At 43.7% G+C, this 13,175-nt stretch overlaps 1 protein-coding gene across 1 annotated transcript in view; it reads right to left on the reverse strand.

Annotated features, from left to right (window-relative positions):
• brf1b (BRF1 general transcription factor IIIB subunit b) overlaps positions 1-13,175 on the reverse strand; it is a 75,942-nt gene that overhangs the window by 37,575 nt on the left and 25,192 nt on the right. The window contains exons 7-12 of the mRNA XM_088925904.1: positions 11,157-11,306; positions 8,681-8,774; positions 6,865-6,991; positions 5,925-5,964; positions 5,721-5,813; positions 4,097-4,378 (exon numbers count right to left, since the gene is read on the reverse strand). Of these exons, the coding sequence (XP_088782030.1) occupies positions 4,097-4,378; positions 5,721-5,813; positions 5,925-5,964; positions 6,865-6,991; positions 8,681-8,774; positions 11,157-11,306 (786 nt within the window). The remainder of the gene's footprint in view (positions 1-4,096; positions 4,379-5,720; positions 5,814-5,924; positions 5,965-6,864; positions 6,992-8,680; positions 8,775-11,156; positions 11,307-13,175) is intronic.

Here is a 13,175-nt window from a genome sequence, read left to right on the forward strand (position 1 = left end):
TGTACAACCCCACTGCAGAGTCACAAGATTAGGCACGCTAGTAATGTTTTTCAGTGGCTTTGGGCCCAAAATGAATCCTTCTCGTACACACCAAGTTCAGAAACTGGAAGAGGCACTGCAAGATTAGAGTAAGCTGTGAGACGCAGTGGAGAAACAATAAATCTCAGGTTGGCACTCTTCTGTTATCTTGTGAGCATAGTCAGGCTTTGTCTGCCATTACATCTTATTTTTCATAAGGTGAGTGTTAACATAAGCTGAGTTAACTATCAGCCAATTAAACGCATTAGGAACGTGTTAAACGTCAGCAACGGCTTTGCTATTGGATTTTTGTGCTACATTTTCCTTGTTGATTTGCTTTCCACTGCAAGAAGGCATTTTCCAGCTGATGAACAGCAGCCCACACAAGGTCAGCGTGACAGCCTCAGCCTGCATCTGACAAAGCCTCTCTTACAGTAAGTGCAGACAGAGGGTATTAAAGTATACTGATCAATCTGCAATAGGAAATAACACCATTCTTATATTCCTTCTGTAAAGAGTTTTTGTATTTACAGAGATCATCTAGCAGTGAAAGAAAAAGATTATTCTTGTTGAAAGGTCAGCAATCACAAAGAACAGAACACTACCTGACTAATTATCTATGATGACAATACTTCTACTAGGCTGTACCTAGATTAACAATCTACTAAATTTCCTAGCAGTTCTGTTAAAATATAGGCTATTTCAAATGTTTATAGAGTTTTTTAAAACAAATATAACTTTAGAGAATAAACTAGAAATCCCTAACATATGGTAAAAAAAGTTACCTTTCATGAAGGAAACTTTTGCTTTGGTGACTAAGGTTTTTTTCCCTGAGCTGTACACTACAAAAACATCAAAAGCATCTTAATTCATGTACAAATAACACTAAATAATGTATTTAAAAGGTGTTAGGATTTTAAAAAGACTGTTGTCAAATGTGTTTGGTGTAAGATTAAATTCTTATTTTAGTGAGCTTTGAAGTCTGGAAATGCCGCTGGTGCTTTTGGATGTCAACAACAGTGCATGTTCATTTAATTACTAGGTGCTCTGCAATTACTGTCAACATCACCTTACAGGGCACGAACTAAAGACCTCTGTTACTGCAGCAGACTGCAAGAGCCATTACCAAGTGCAGAGTCATGCTGGTGGCCGAAAATGGTAAAACCATCTTCACAATTCCAATTCAACTGCGATTATCCTTAATCAGCTGGCCACTCGTGCCCTTTTATTCCCCCAGTACTGCAGTAGAGGAGATCCTGATTAAAGTATGATTTGGCTCGGTTTTCTTTCAATAAAGATATGGCCAGCAGCCATATCACCCTGCAACTCATAACTGGCAACCCACTGAAGCTCAGCAGGTGTGAGCCTGGTCAGTACCTGGATGGGAGACCTCCTGGGGAAAACTAAGGTTGCTGCTGGAAGAGGTGTTAGTGGGGCCAGCAGGGGGCGCTCACCCTGCGGTCCATGTGGGTCCTAATGCCCCAGTATAGTAAAGGGGACACTATACTGTAAAACAGGCGCCGTCCTTTGGATGAGATGTAAAACCGAGGTCCTGACTCTCTGTGGTCATTAAAAATCCCAGGGCGTTTCTCGAAAAGAGTAGGGGTGTAACCCTGGTGTCCTGGCCAAAATTCCCATTGGCCCTTACCAATCATGGCCTCCTAATAATCCCCCTCTATGAATTGGCTTCATTACTCTGCTCTCCTCCCCACTGATAGCTGAGGTGTGGTGAGCGTTCTGGCGCACTATGGCTGCCGTTGCATCATCCAGGTGGGGCTGCACACTGGTGGTGGTGGAGGGGAGACCCCATTACCTGTAAAGCGCTTTGAGTGGAGTGTCCAGAAAAGTGCTATATAAGTGTAAGCAATTATTATTATCATTATAATAACATGATATGGTTGTGAAATAACAGTAAACAATTGTTTTTTCTGCTCAATCCACAATTACCTTTGCCAGGAAAAGCAGCTTTTCGATAAGGAATGGATATCAAGGGTAAAGAGGGGAGAGTGAAAATTGTGTTAAACCTGTGCCTTAAAACTGAAACTTTTACTTAAGACTTTAAACTTTAAAATGTAAGACTTTTTATTTAAGACTTTAAACATAAGGCCAGAGACCATCAATGTTTCTTAACAGTAATATGGACTCAAAGTCAGTAACACTATTCGCCCCAGAGAATGCTGTTAGTCATTCTGAGGGAGACATATGTGGCGGCAGCACCGACTGCACCAAGAGATACAAACCTCTTGTGTATGTTTGTGCACATACATATATACTGATTTAGCCATATCTATAAAGCATTTGATGCTGTTTACTGTTAGAAATAAACTCTAACAGAAACCATGAAAAATATACACTAGACGCACTTCCCCCTTAACAAAGCTCTCATTCATGGATGAAAGAAACCCTTCCTCATGATCTTCTGGTCCAGATGTGCCTTCAACCAAAATTCAACAAGCACAAATTACACAGCTGGCAGAGTGGACAGCTAATGACAAGGTACAACGCGAACCTTAGGTTCAAAGACAGAGCTGGTGCTTTGAACATCCACAACTGAAATCCCCCTCAATTAGGAAAACCCATGGAAATCTAGGGGCAGACATCCACGGTGATGTACAGATTCCTAAAGAAACTTTTGGAGAGCTCTTGAACAGTACACACTGAGAATTTGTTTCTCTCCTTCCGATACAGAGCTGCTCCTCTGAAAAAGAAACAAACTAAAATCTCTGATTTATGAACTACAGAAACAAACTTATAGATAATTGATCAATTAATTTAATCAATTTAATCAGTTAATTGGAATATAGGGGTTTAAAGTATTAATGGAGAGAGAACATTTTCCAACTTAATCCCTCCTAAAGCCTGTAGACAAAAGAATGCCAACTGAGACTCTGCCAGAACATCTTTCAGCATTTGCTACTTTGGCGGGAGCGAGGGGAGAGCTCAGGGGGGAAAAAGTTTTCCTATCAGCTCTGTTCAATCAATGGTCTCCCACCACTACGCCAGTGAAGCAAAACTAGGCTCCCAACAGCAAGCAGGATCTGCGCACCTTCACCAGCAGATTGCAACGGACTCGCAGGGCCGTTCAGCACAGCCCCCCACAAAGCAAAACCAGAAAACTGCGCTAACCTGCAAACAGGCAAAAGCGATGTCCAAGCACGCCCAGAACATACAACATTAAGGTAGCATAATTCGCCTTAGCGCAACGCCCCTCTACAAACCTACACTTCTTTAACAGCCTTGGTTTGATGACATCTGACGACTTCTCTGAACACTAACACTGTTCTAACAAAAAAAAAAGGCACAACCAAAAGGACCGTCTAGCAACAACAAATCTGATTTTAAAAGCACGTTTTTATATTTGGATGATGTAAGCAGCAATTAAGAGCGTCTTACAGAGATACAAGTGGGGAGCTGCGTCAGCATGCAAAGGAACAAGTAAAGGTTTATTCCATGCTGAAAAGAGAAGAAAATAAACACAACGTTTCAGCTGTGGAGCCTCCACGGCCGACACATTGCGTTTATTTTCTGCTCTTTTCAGCATGGAATAAAAAATGTACTCGTTCCTTTGCATCTTACAGAGGTGTAGAGATCGTGGCGTTCTTCACCACCCAGGCCCCCTCAGGAAAGTGAGCAGGATCAGGCTCATCGAGCAGAGTCCGAGGCAGAAGGCGGACACTTACAGCACGGGCTACACGCATGTCGCAGGAGTGCTGGCACGTTTCACTGCAATTCAGAAGCCATGTGTGTACAGCCGCTAGCTGAGTACAAAACAGCAACAGCGTACTACAAGTCTCAGGCAGAGACGCATGTAACAGGTAGTGTTAAATGAAGAAAAATAAAGACACAGGATACCAGTTAGCTTCCATGTTCACTTCTGAGGTAAAACACCCTTCCACAACGGCTCTATTTGATAGTGTGCTTGCGTCACAATTATAACCAACTGTCAGTGCTACAGTTGGTAACAGAAGTATACTGAGTTTTTTTTTAAAACATGGGTGTTTTTCCCTTAAAGGACGTGCTGATTAGAACGTATTTCCTCTTGGTGCCTCACAAGTGTGACGAGCTCACACGGCCTCACCGTTCTCGTTCGCGGTGGCGATGCACTCCCTGAGGGACTCTGTGAGGCCCAGGCTGGCGGCGGTGGGCAGCGGGCCCAGCAGCGTGGCGAGGGGTGGCGGCTGCTTGGCGGGCGAGGCCTGGCCCGGCCCGCCCCCCGCGCCCGGCCCGCCGGACTGCGGGAGCACCTCGTGGCAGAAGTCCTTGCTCAGGTGCTGCGCCGCCGCCTCCAGCTCCTCGTCGTCGCGCTCGTCGTCCCCGGCGAGGCTGCCGGAGGCCAGCGAGAGGCTGTCGTCCTGGATGTCTGAAACGGCACAAGGGCGCACGCTGTAGCACTGACAGTTGGTTAGAGCCGCGCCGCGCGCCGCTGTGTCCGGGGTTTGGCGAGGCTGTGGAACTCGCACGGTGGTCGTTGTGGTACAGCAGTACTACCATGCATGACAAAGGATGCACTACACAAGGCTGTGGCAACGGCACGGAGAGGTTTATAGGATGTGATTGACCATCGATCGGTGAGATTCACACCATCCGCTGTCGCAACGAAGCCCAGTCCATCACTCCGGATCCCAACCATCCTGGCTACAAACTGTTCTCCCCCTGCGCTCTGGCAAGCGGTACCGCACTTTTAAAGCACAAACCACTAGACTCAAGAACAGCTCCTACCCTTCTGCAGTGCGCATCCTTAACAGCTGACTGCAGGGCCTCAGAACTCAATGTACCTCTGCACTATGCACTTTTTTGCATGGACTGTTTTTTTCCCACTACTACATATTTATTGTTCTCCAAAACACATTTATTGCTCCTGTTGTTATTTATTATGTTCGTAATGGACTGTCTACGTTGTGTGGTGTTGTCCGTTGTCCTTTGCCATATGCTGTGTTGTGCGCAAACAAGAACTCCAATGTACACATACATGAACGTACAGACAGCAATAAACTGTACTCATGTTGGCCGAACATGTCAAAATGCACACACGTAGCTCGGTGTAGTTTGACGAGCGAGAAAAGGTGTTATTTGCGTCCCATCCTGTAAATTCCTGCAAGAACCGATCTCTTCTGACCGGATGGGGTGATAATAGGCGGCAAAAGGGGATAAAATAGTAAGAAAAACTGAACTAAACTGTTTTTGTCTAGTCTAGAAAAATTAAACTGACATCCAAACAAGGGTATTCCAAATATTTCAAAAGACACACTTACATACTTATTTAAATCAAAGGAGAAGGGATTTTATTAATTGCGTCACTGAATGCCTCATCAGATGCTATTGTGTTGTACAACAGCCTCTGATGGGGAGCCTGGCATGACGTGACGTTTCATCACTTATGTTTGTTTTTTTGCAATGTTTATTTTAATTAATGCATATTCATGGTTTAGGCTGACAGTCTGGGGTGGTAAAACAAATGTTTTATCATAGACAAAAGCTTAAAATTTAAAAAATGATTCCACTTTACAGACAGATGCACAATAAACAATTTAAAAATGCTTATTTACTGCAGAACTCAATTTGCTACAGAGTTAGGTCATTCCAGACTAGACCCATCAGATACAGTGATTAGCTGATGACATCATGTTCCTTATGTGTAAACTGAGGGATATTTTAAAGAAATAGCAGGTGCTCAACAGAGTCAGGTTGTAAATTCTCTGTACCTTCCTTCGCATATGATGCGTAGAGCCCTTTCAACCTGGGACGGCTGTTCTCAAGTTCTGTCTCAATTTCATCTTGGTAACCTGATATTTCACCTGTGGGATTTAAAAAAAAAAAGAATAATGAAGCCCATCATCACAAACTTGCACATGATTTGCAATTAGCTTCAATGAGGAACACAAGATTAAATGGAAAATAATAAATACCTTCCACTTCATCTAGTTTCTTCGCCAGTTCATGCTCAAGCTAAGAAAACAGTAAAAAGAAACAGTAAAAAAAAAGAAACAGCACAAACAGTTTGTCCTAACAGTTTGTCTAGCATTGATGGTAATAACCCTTACACACATATAGTGCTTTTCTGGACACTCCACTCAAAGCACTTTGCTGATAACGAGGACTCCCCTCCACCACCACTGATGTGCACTCCCACCTGGATGATACAAAGGCATAGTGCGCCAGTACGTTCACCACACATGAGCTCTCAGTGGGGAGGACAACAGAATACTGAGGCCAACTCATAGATGGGGATTATAAGGAGGCCATGAGTTGTAAAGGCTAGGGGGAAATTTGGCCAGGACACGAGAAATGCTCTGGGATTTTTAATGACCACGGAGAGTCAGGACCTTGGTTTTAAGTATAATCCAAAGGACCGCGCCTTTTTTTTTTTACAGATATGGTGTCCCCATCTATACTGGGGCATTAGAATCCACACAGACCGCACGCTGAGCACCCCCTGCTGGTATCACTAACACCTCTTCCAGCAGCAACCCCAACTATCACAGGACATCTCCCATCCAGGTACTGGCCAGGCTCTCACTCCTGCTTAGTTTTAGTGGCTTGGTGATATAGTGTAGCTGCTGGCTATATAATACAGAGAAGTCGCATTGTACTGCAAAAAAAAAATAAAATTGCAATCAGACTGAATTCTGTATTGTATGAAGATGACTGGAAGGCTTGCTGGTACAGTTCACTGCCCTTTCTCCCCCCCCCCCCCCCCCAAGAGATTCCTGACTGAGAAAACAGCTGATTTTTGTTAACCAAAAAAAGCAGAATTTAAATGATAGAAAAAAAAAGACTTGACGAGCCCAAACAATGCATGTTCAGACACCTCAAATACTTGTGTGAGCACAGAGCAGAATACTGTACCTGCTGGAGTTTAACTTTTCTCTGTCCGGCCGTAAATGAAGGAGGATCACATTCCTGCTCCAGGTCTACCTTCATGAACTCACTGATGGTTAGCTGGCTTGTAGGAGTATCTTCAAATTCCGTAAGCCTTCGAGACAAATTTTAAAGACAAAAATGACCATCAACTCGTCTTCCAGCCACTTTGTTTAGCAAGACAAACTCGCATGTTAAAAAGATGCATTTATTACATTTGAAACAGCCCACAAACACTGAAGCTTTTTGTTCAAAATGGATATCTCACAGCAAAAAAGAAAGACTGAGATATTACAGGATTGCGAGAAGAAAATATATGTATTATTATTAGAGAATTGAGATAAAGTACAGATTCACAAGAAGCTACCCATACAGAACTGAACTAAAACAAATCAGAGCTTCAGTTTTGCCACAGAAATGCAAGTGAATTACGGTACTAATGACAGCAACAGAAGAATTCCCCCTTGACATTTTCTTTTCCTAATGAAGTACTTAAAATCAATAATTCAAAGGCTTGACATATGATACACCAGTATTTAATACTGGCACCTAAATGAAACAACTGTCACTTTCGTGTGACAAAAAAAATGTGCAAAGAAGGCCAAAGAGAGAACCTGGGCAGAAAGCCAAGCCTCCATCAAGGGAAGAAGTTTTACGCTGACAAGGAAACCGATACACCATCCCCCCCCCGGCGTGCCAAACCAGAAGGAGCCTCCAAAGGACTCCAGCAAATTCACATTGAACTACAACGCATGGATCTCCGCTTCCTCAGTCGGCCGCTCAGAACTACAGGAGCGACCGTGCAAAGGCGGCCGGCATTCCTGAAGGAAGGTCCTCCTCGTCCCTGGGCACTTCGGTATTCCACGCGCAAAAACACAAGGAAGTGTACAGACAATGGGAGACTGCCTAGCCCTCCATGTCCAGGCCTAGCATGTCCGCCTGCTAGTGGCTCATCAACCTGAGGACCTCGTCCAGCCGTATAATGAGAGCAGCCAGGGCGTAGCTTCAACAACGGGGCTGTGTGGCTTGTTGCAGAGCCCCATGGCCTGGTGTGTAACAACCTGCCTCCTGTTCTCAATTATAAATGAACTTCCCCTCCATTAGCTTCCCAAAAGGTGACGGCCTACAGTGAATCGAGGAGGTTTTGCTGCTTGTGTTCAGAGAACAGGCAACCAAGCAACTTATACTAAGGTATAGCGGGGCAGGCAGGCCATTGCACATCTGATAAAAATGATGGTCCTGCATCAACTAACATGGTGGCCTGACCCTTGGCAAAATCGTATGAGCTACTGCTCTGACAGAGGTGGAACCGGGGATATTTTGTCAACTACCAAAGCTTGTTCAATTTTTACACCAGCAACAGGCCCCAACGTATCAGGAGAAACATGGCCCATCACATAAACTGCTCCTGCTCAAAAACTGTTCATTATTCAAGGCTTTATGGAATAAGTCTAGTACCTAACAAAACAAACAGATATGAAACACGGGGCTCCTACATGAACCAGGATGGCTGCCTCTGACTATTTGCTTTTCTTCATTGTCATCATAGGGCCTGTAACTCTAACACCCGCTGTGTGAAGACCATTAGTGAATTAACAACATTTGAGGGTCATGCCAGTAACAGACAATTTTCAGAAAATACTTCTAATGGGAAGTCTACAACTCACAGAAATGATTAACCTGAAACTTCCTGAGCTGCCACACACATTGCTCAAGGTAGCTTCAATCCCCTGTAAAGCACTCACTCCAAAAATGAATATGAAGGTTTAGTGGGTTTGTCCCAACGTGACCGTGCCTCTCTTACCTCTTTCGCAGTGTGGCCTCACAGACTTTGACCACTCCTATGACTTCTTTAACTGTGCGACGGAAATCATGCATCCTGGCAGCGACGAGGAGGGCTGAGGAAAAAACACAACAGCGCCTTTTAAGCTTCTGTCTCACACAAACACTACACGCATTTAAAATTACCTTTTGCAAACCAACATTTTTTTAGGAAAATCTACACATATTACCAGAATCTACTACCATACAGTAGTAGTAAACTTGATATACAGTATAAACAACTTCCCGGTAAGGATTAATACATGCGGTGCAATGCTTGGCATTGATCATTTAATAACAAACACTGCACTTAACATCACAAAGACCTGAAACTGATAGGAACATGAATTCCAGGTTAAATTCCAGTGGTACTAACAACATTAAGAAATAAATTAATCTGAGGAAATAGCACGTTTGCACCCTTCCATCCAGAGTTTATTTGGAATTAAAGCGCTTGAGAGTAGTACGATCGGACAACTCTGTGATCAAGCACATTCGGCGCCAAACAAACAGGCTATTGCACATCACACTGCAACTGCTACTTAAGTGTGCCTGCCCTCTTTCATGTGTTAAACCTAATTTTTACAATCAAAGGACATCCTTGTCTTGGCCAGCAGCTCGCATGTGGAAAATAACTTCAACCTTAATAACTGCATTTTCTTGTGACCATAAGTTTTTTTCTGCACAAAAGCACATGAAACCGCTTATTTAAGAAGCAAGACTGAAATGGAGTTCACACTCGCAAAACCTCAGCTCCGCCACAGGCACAACACAGATTGCTAGTATTAAGTCTGGCTATTAAGTATCTTCATACTGGGATAGAGCAGTGAACTCTTAATTAACGCATTGATTATGGAGTGTTCTAAAACGTCCTCATCTGCGCTTACTCGTTAGTGAAATGATGCATCAGATTAGAACCTGGTTTGAAGTCTCCTGTTGCTGATTTGCAATAGGACCATTAAAATCAGTAAGACAATGCACTTCTTCAATGGAACCATGGTATTAATGTAAGCATGCACACTTTCCGCTTCAATGTTCACACTTCTAAATCAAATCGGAAGCACGCCTATTGCCCTCAAGTTCTTCCTCAAATACTGACCATTTCCCCTCTGAAGTGGGAGTTTGACCACATTCCAGTGTCTCCTCACACTCAGTCAAGTTCTTTAACGATGCCTATATGTAGCAAGTGTGTCAAGCGAGAGAGATTTTTCTGCTGATGCCAATATCACAACAGTAAAACAATCCCGGCACAACCCCCGAAATGCTTAGTTTTGAACAAAAAAAATCGCAAACAGAAACACAGAAGCCTGAATTAAAACAGTCTTCACTGAGTTCAATGCATTCCATAAAAAATGCATAGAGCTGAGTTAATGATATATGCATTTCAACCACTAAATCGTAATAGAAACAAAGCATGTATTTCCTGTTAAGTGTAATATTTTGCCATCAAAGTCAAACTTGGCCTTCATTTGCCATTGACCATGACCAGGGGCCGTAAATGGAAACTAAACTGCAGGGTGAGAACAGGAAGCCTGTCTTTGCTCAAAGGTTAGGGGGTGTAGGGAACAATGCGGCCAGTTATTTTGTGGCTGCTGAAACCTGTTGTTTGCAACTTAAAAATCAGTCCCTTTCTTATCCCCAGAAGGAGTTTATGTTGTTAATGCATTACATCAGCTGCTTGCATTCTAGTCATGTTTGTAAGCAAACTGAACTACAAAGAGCCCAAGATGCCCTTACTGCAGTCTAAAAGCCCTTCAACTGAGGACGTTTGTTTGTCCAGACCAGGTCATTTTTTAGGTTATTTTGGACATCACTCCACAACACACAAAAAACAGCAAAACCAACCTTTTAGTTGGATTAGGAAATTGGTAGGTGTACGCTTGTATCTGTTCTATATTCCATTACTATTGTACAACAGGACCAGGCTGTGCGACGTCTAAAATCTAATCTTGCTCCACTACTCTACAGAGGGTGGAGGGTAGTAGAGGAGTTTACTGCCATATGTACCTGTACACTGGAATTCTTATTCGCGCTGATCTCTCAGGATATGCTCAGTACAGCAGACAACACCACACAATGTAGGCAGTACTTTATTATTTTTAACATAATAAATAATAACAACAGGAACAATAAATACGTAGCAGTGATTTTAATATCTGACTTATTATCTACTATTTCATATCTGACTGATATGATATGACAGACTTATTGTAAGGGGTCACATGTTGCCCCTGATCATAGCACGAGTTATTCAAAACGTACTATATAAATAAGGAGTGCAAGGCAACAGGATTCTCCGTGCTGTATTTTGTGAAAAACTTGATTTTTACATCCATTACATTTTGTACAGGTTTTTTTTGCAGAAAGGGGACTAAATATCTAACGAATTACAAATCTCACCCAGGAATGGGGGGGGGGGGGGTAGGAGAAACGGGGTGAAGCAGGGGCAGATACTGTACCTGCACCACACAGCCCCGACGGCCTGCGCCCCGTGTGCATCCAGTCCCTCTTCATCCTCTGGAGGAGCCGGAGCGCGGTCATGGACACCTCGTGGTTCTTCTCGCCGAACTCCAGCATGTGGGCGAACCGGGGGATATACAGGCAGGGGTCTGGAGGCACGGAACAGCGGAGAGGAGTCAATTCGCGGAACACCGGCCCGCCTCCGCCGCGGTTATAAGAATTAATAATAATAATAATTGCTGACACTTATATAGCGCTTTTCTGGACACTCCACTCAAATCGCTTTACAGGTAATGGGGACTCCCCTCCACCACCACCAATGTGCAGCCCCACCTGGATGATGCGACGGCAGCCATAGTGCGCCAGAACGCTCACCACACATCAGCTATCAGTGGGGAGGAGAGCAGAGTAATGAAGCCAATTCATAGAGGGGGATTATTAGGAGGCCATGATTGGTAAGAGCCAATGGGAAATTTAGCCAGGACGCCGGGGTTACACCCCTACTCTTTTTCGAGAAACGCCCTGGGATTTTTAATGACTACAGAGAGTCAGGACCTCGGTTTCTACATCTCATCCGAAGGACGGCGCCTGATTACAGTATAATGTCCCCGTCACTATACTGGGGCATTAGGACCCACATGGACCGCAGGGTGAGCGCCCCCTGCTGGCCCCACTAACACCTCTTCCAGCAGCAACCTTAGTTTTCCCCAGGAGGTCTCCCATCCAGGTACTGACCAGGCTCACACCTGCTTAGCTGGCACCCGGAGCCACAATGGGAACCGTGAAAGGGATCATCTTTAAATAAGCCGTAACGCGTTCGGCCACTCTCGCTGGTGCTGCCGCCGGGGGTTAACACGGCACACAGTCGGAAAACATGCCACGAAGTTTTACAAACAAGTAAACAGTTCAAAGAGTATTTGGTCTCTGAGGCAGAAAGTCAAAGCATAACTTCAGATACAAAGCACTCGTGACAGAGCGCCCAGACTATAAAACCTTCACCCCAAATATCTGGGTTGAGATTAAATGAACTCACAAAAAACAGAGCACCCTTACTTGTCTCACATAATGTCAGCCTGACACACTGTACAGAACACTGTGGTGTTCCTAAAAAAACTATTTCAAAACTTAAATAAAGTACACACTATCAATGCTTTAGTTCAGGTGGGGAGCTGCGTCAGCATGCGGAGTCTGAAAAGAAACAAGTAATAGGTTTGTTCCATGCTGAAAAGAGAAGAGAGACAACACAACATTTCGGCTGTGAAGCCTTCTTCAGGTGTGAGACAGTTACAAACTCAGTCACACCTGAAGAAGGCTTCACAGCCAAAGTGTTGCGTTTTCTCTCTTCTCTTTTCAGGATGGAACAAACCTATTACTGATCAATGCTTTTATGTGCCTTGCACCATTGAGAATGGGTATTCTGTCGGTGGAAGAAAATTAAATTCCAATTTTTATTTATTCTTAGCAATTTCATGGTGTTAAACAACACTCAAAAAATTAATCTCTAAATTGACGTAATCTAAATCTTTTGCACCACAGACAACTATTTGAAAAATCTTCAGAGAAAGCGTTTTGAAACACCCATTACCTATCTGCAAAATTAGGCTATTACGTTTCTTTGCTTGTTTTAGGCGCCAACTTATAAAGCAATTAATGATGGAAAACCTCCCAGTGTCACCTCACTAATTCTCAATTTCAGCATCTTCTCTAGCTTTCTGATTGCTTAACCAAAGAACTGCACTGGCAGGACTCAGGATTAACTGCTGTTCAGACCCAAGTGTATTTCCTAGGCAAAAGTCAGAAAACAGGAAGAATTCCTATTAGAACTGCTATTACTGAAATGTACAAAACCCGGCCCAATTAATACCCAGATGGTGCAAGCTTCACAGGAAATGCCACTATTCAGTGGCCTGGCAAGTGGTAAAAGGAAGAAAAGACCTAACCGAAAACCCAGCACAAGACTGAGCCCCAAATGAACAGTACAAAAGATGCATTGTTCAACCTGGTTGGCGCCTTCAGAG

This window comes from Atractosteus spatula, chromosome 9 (assembly GCF_055471065.1).
Source record: "Atractosteus spatula isolate fAtrSpa1 chromosome 9, fAtrSpa1.hap1, whole genome shotgun sequence".
In the NCBI taxonomy this organism is placed as follows: Eukaryota; Metazoa; Chordata; class Actinopteri; order Semionotiformes; family Lepisosteidae; genus Atractosteus; species Atractosteus spatula.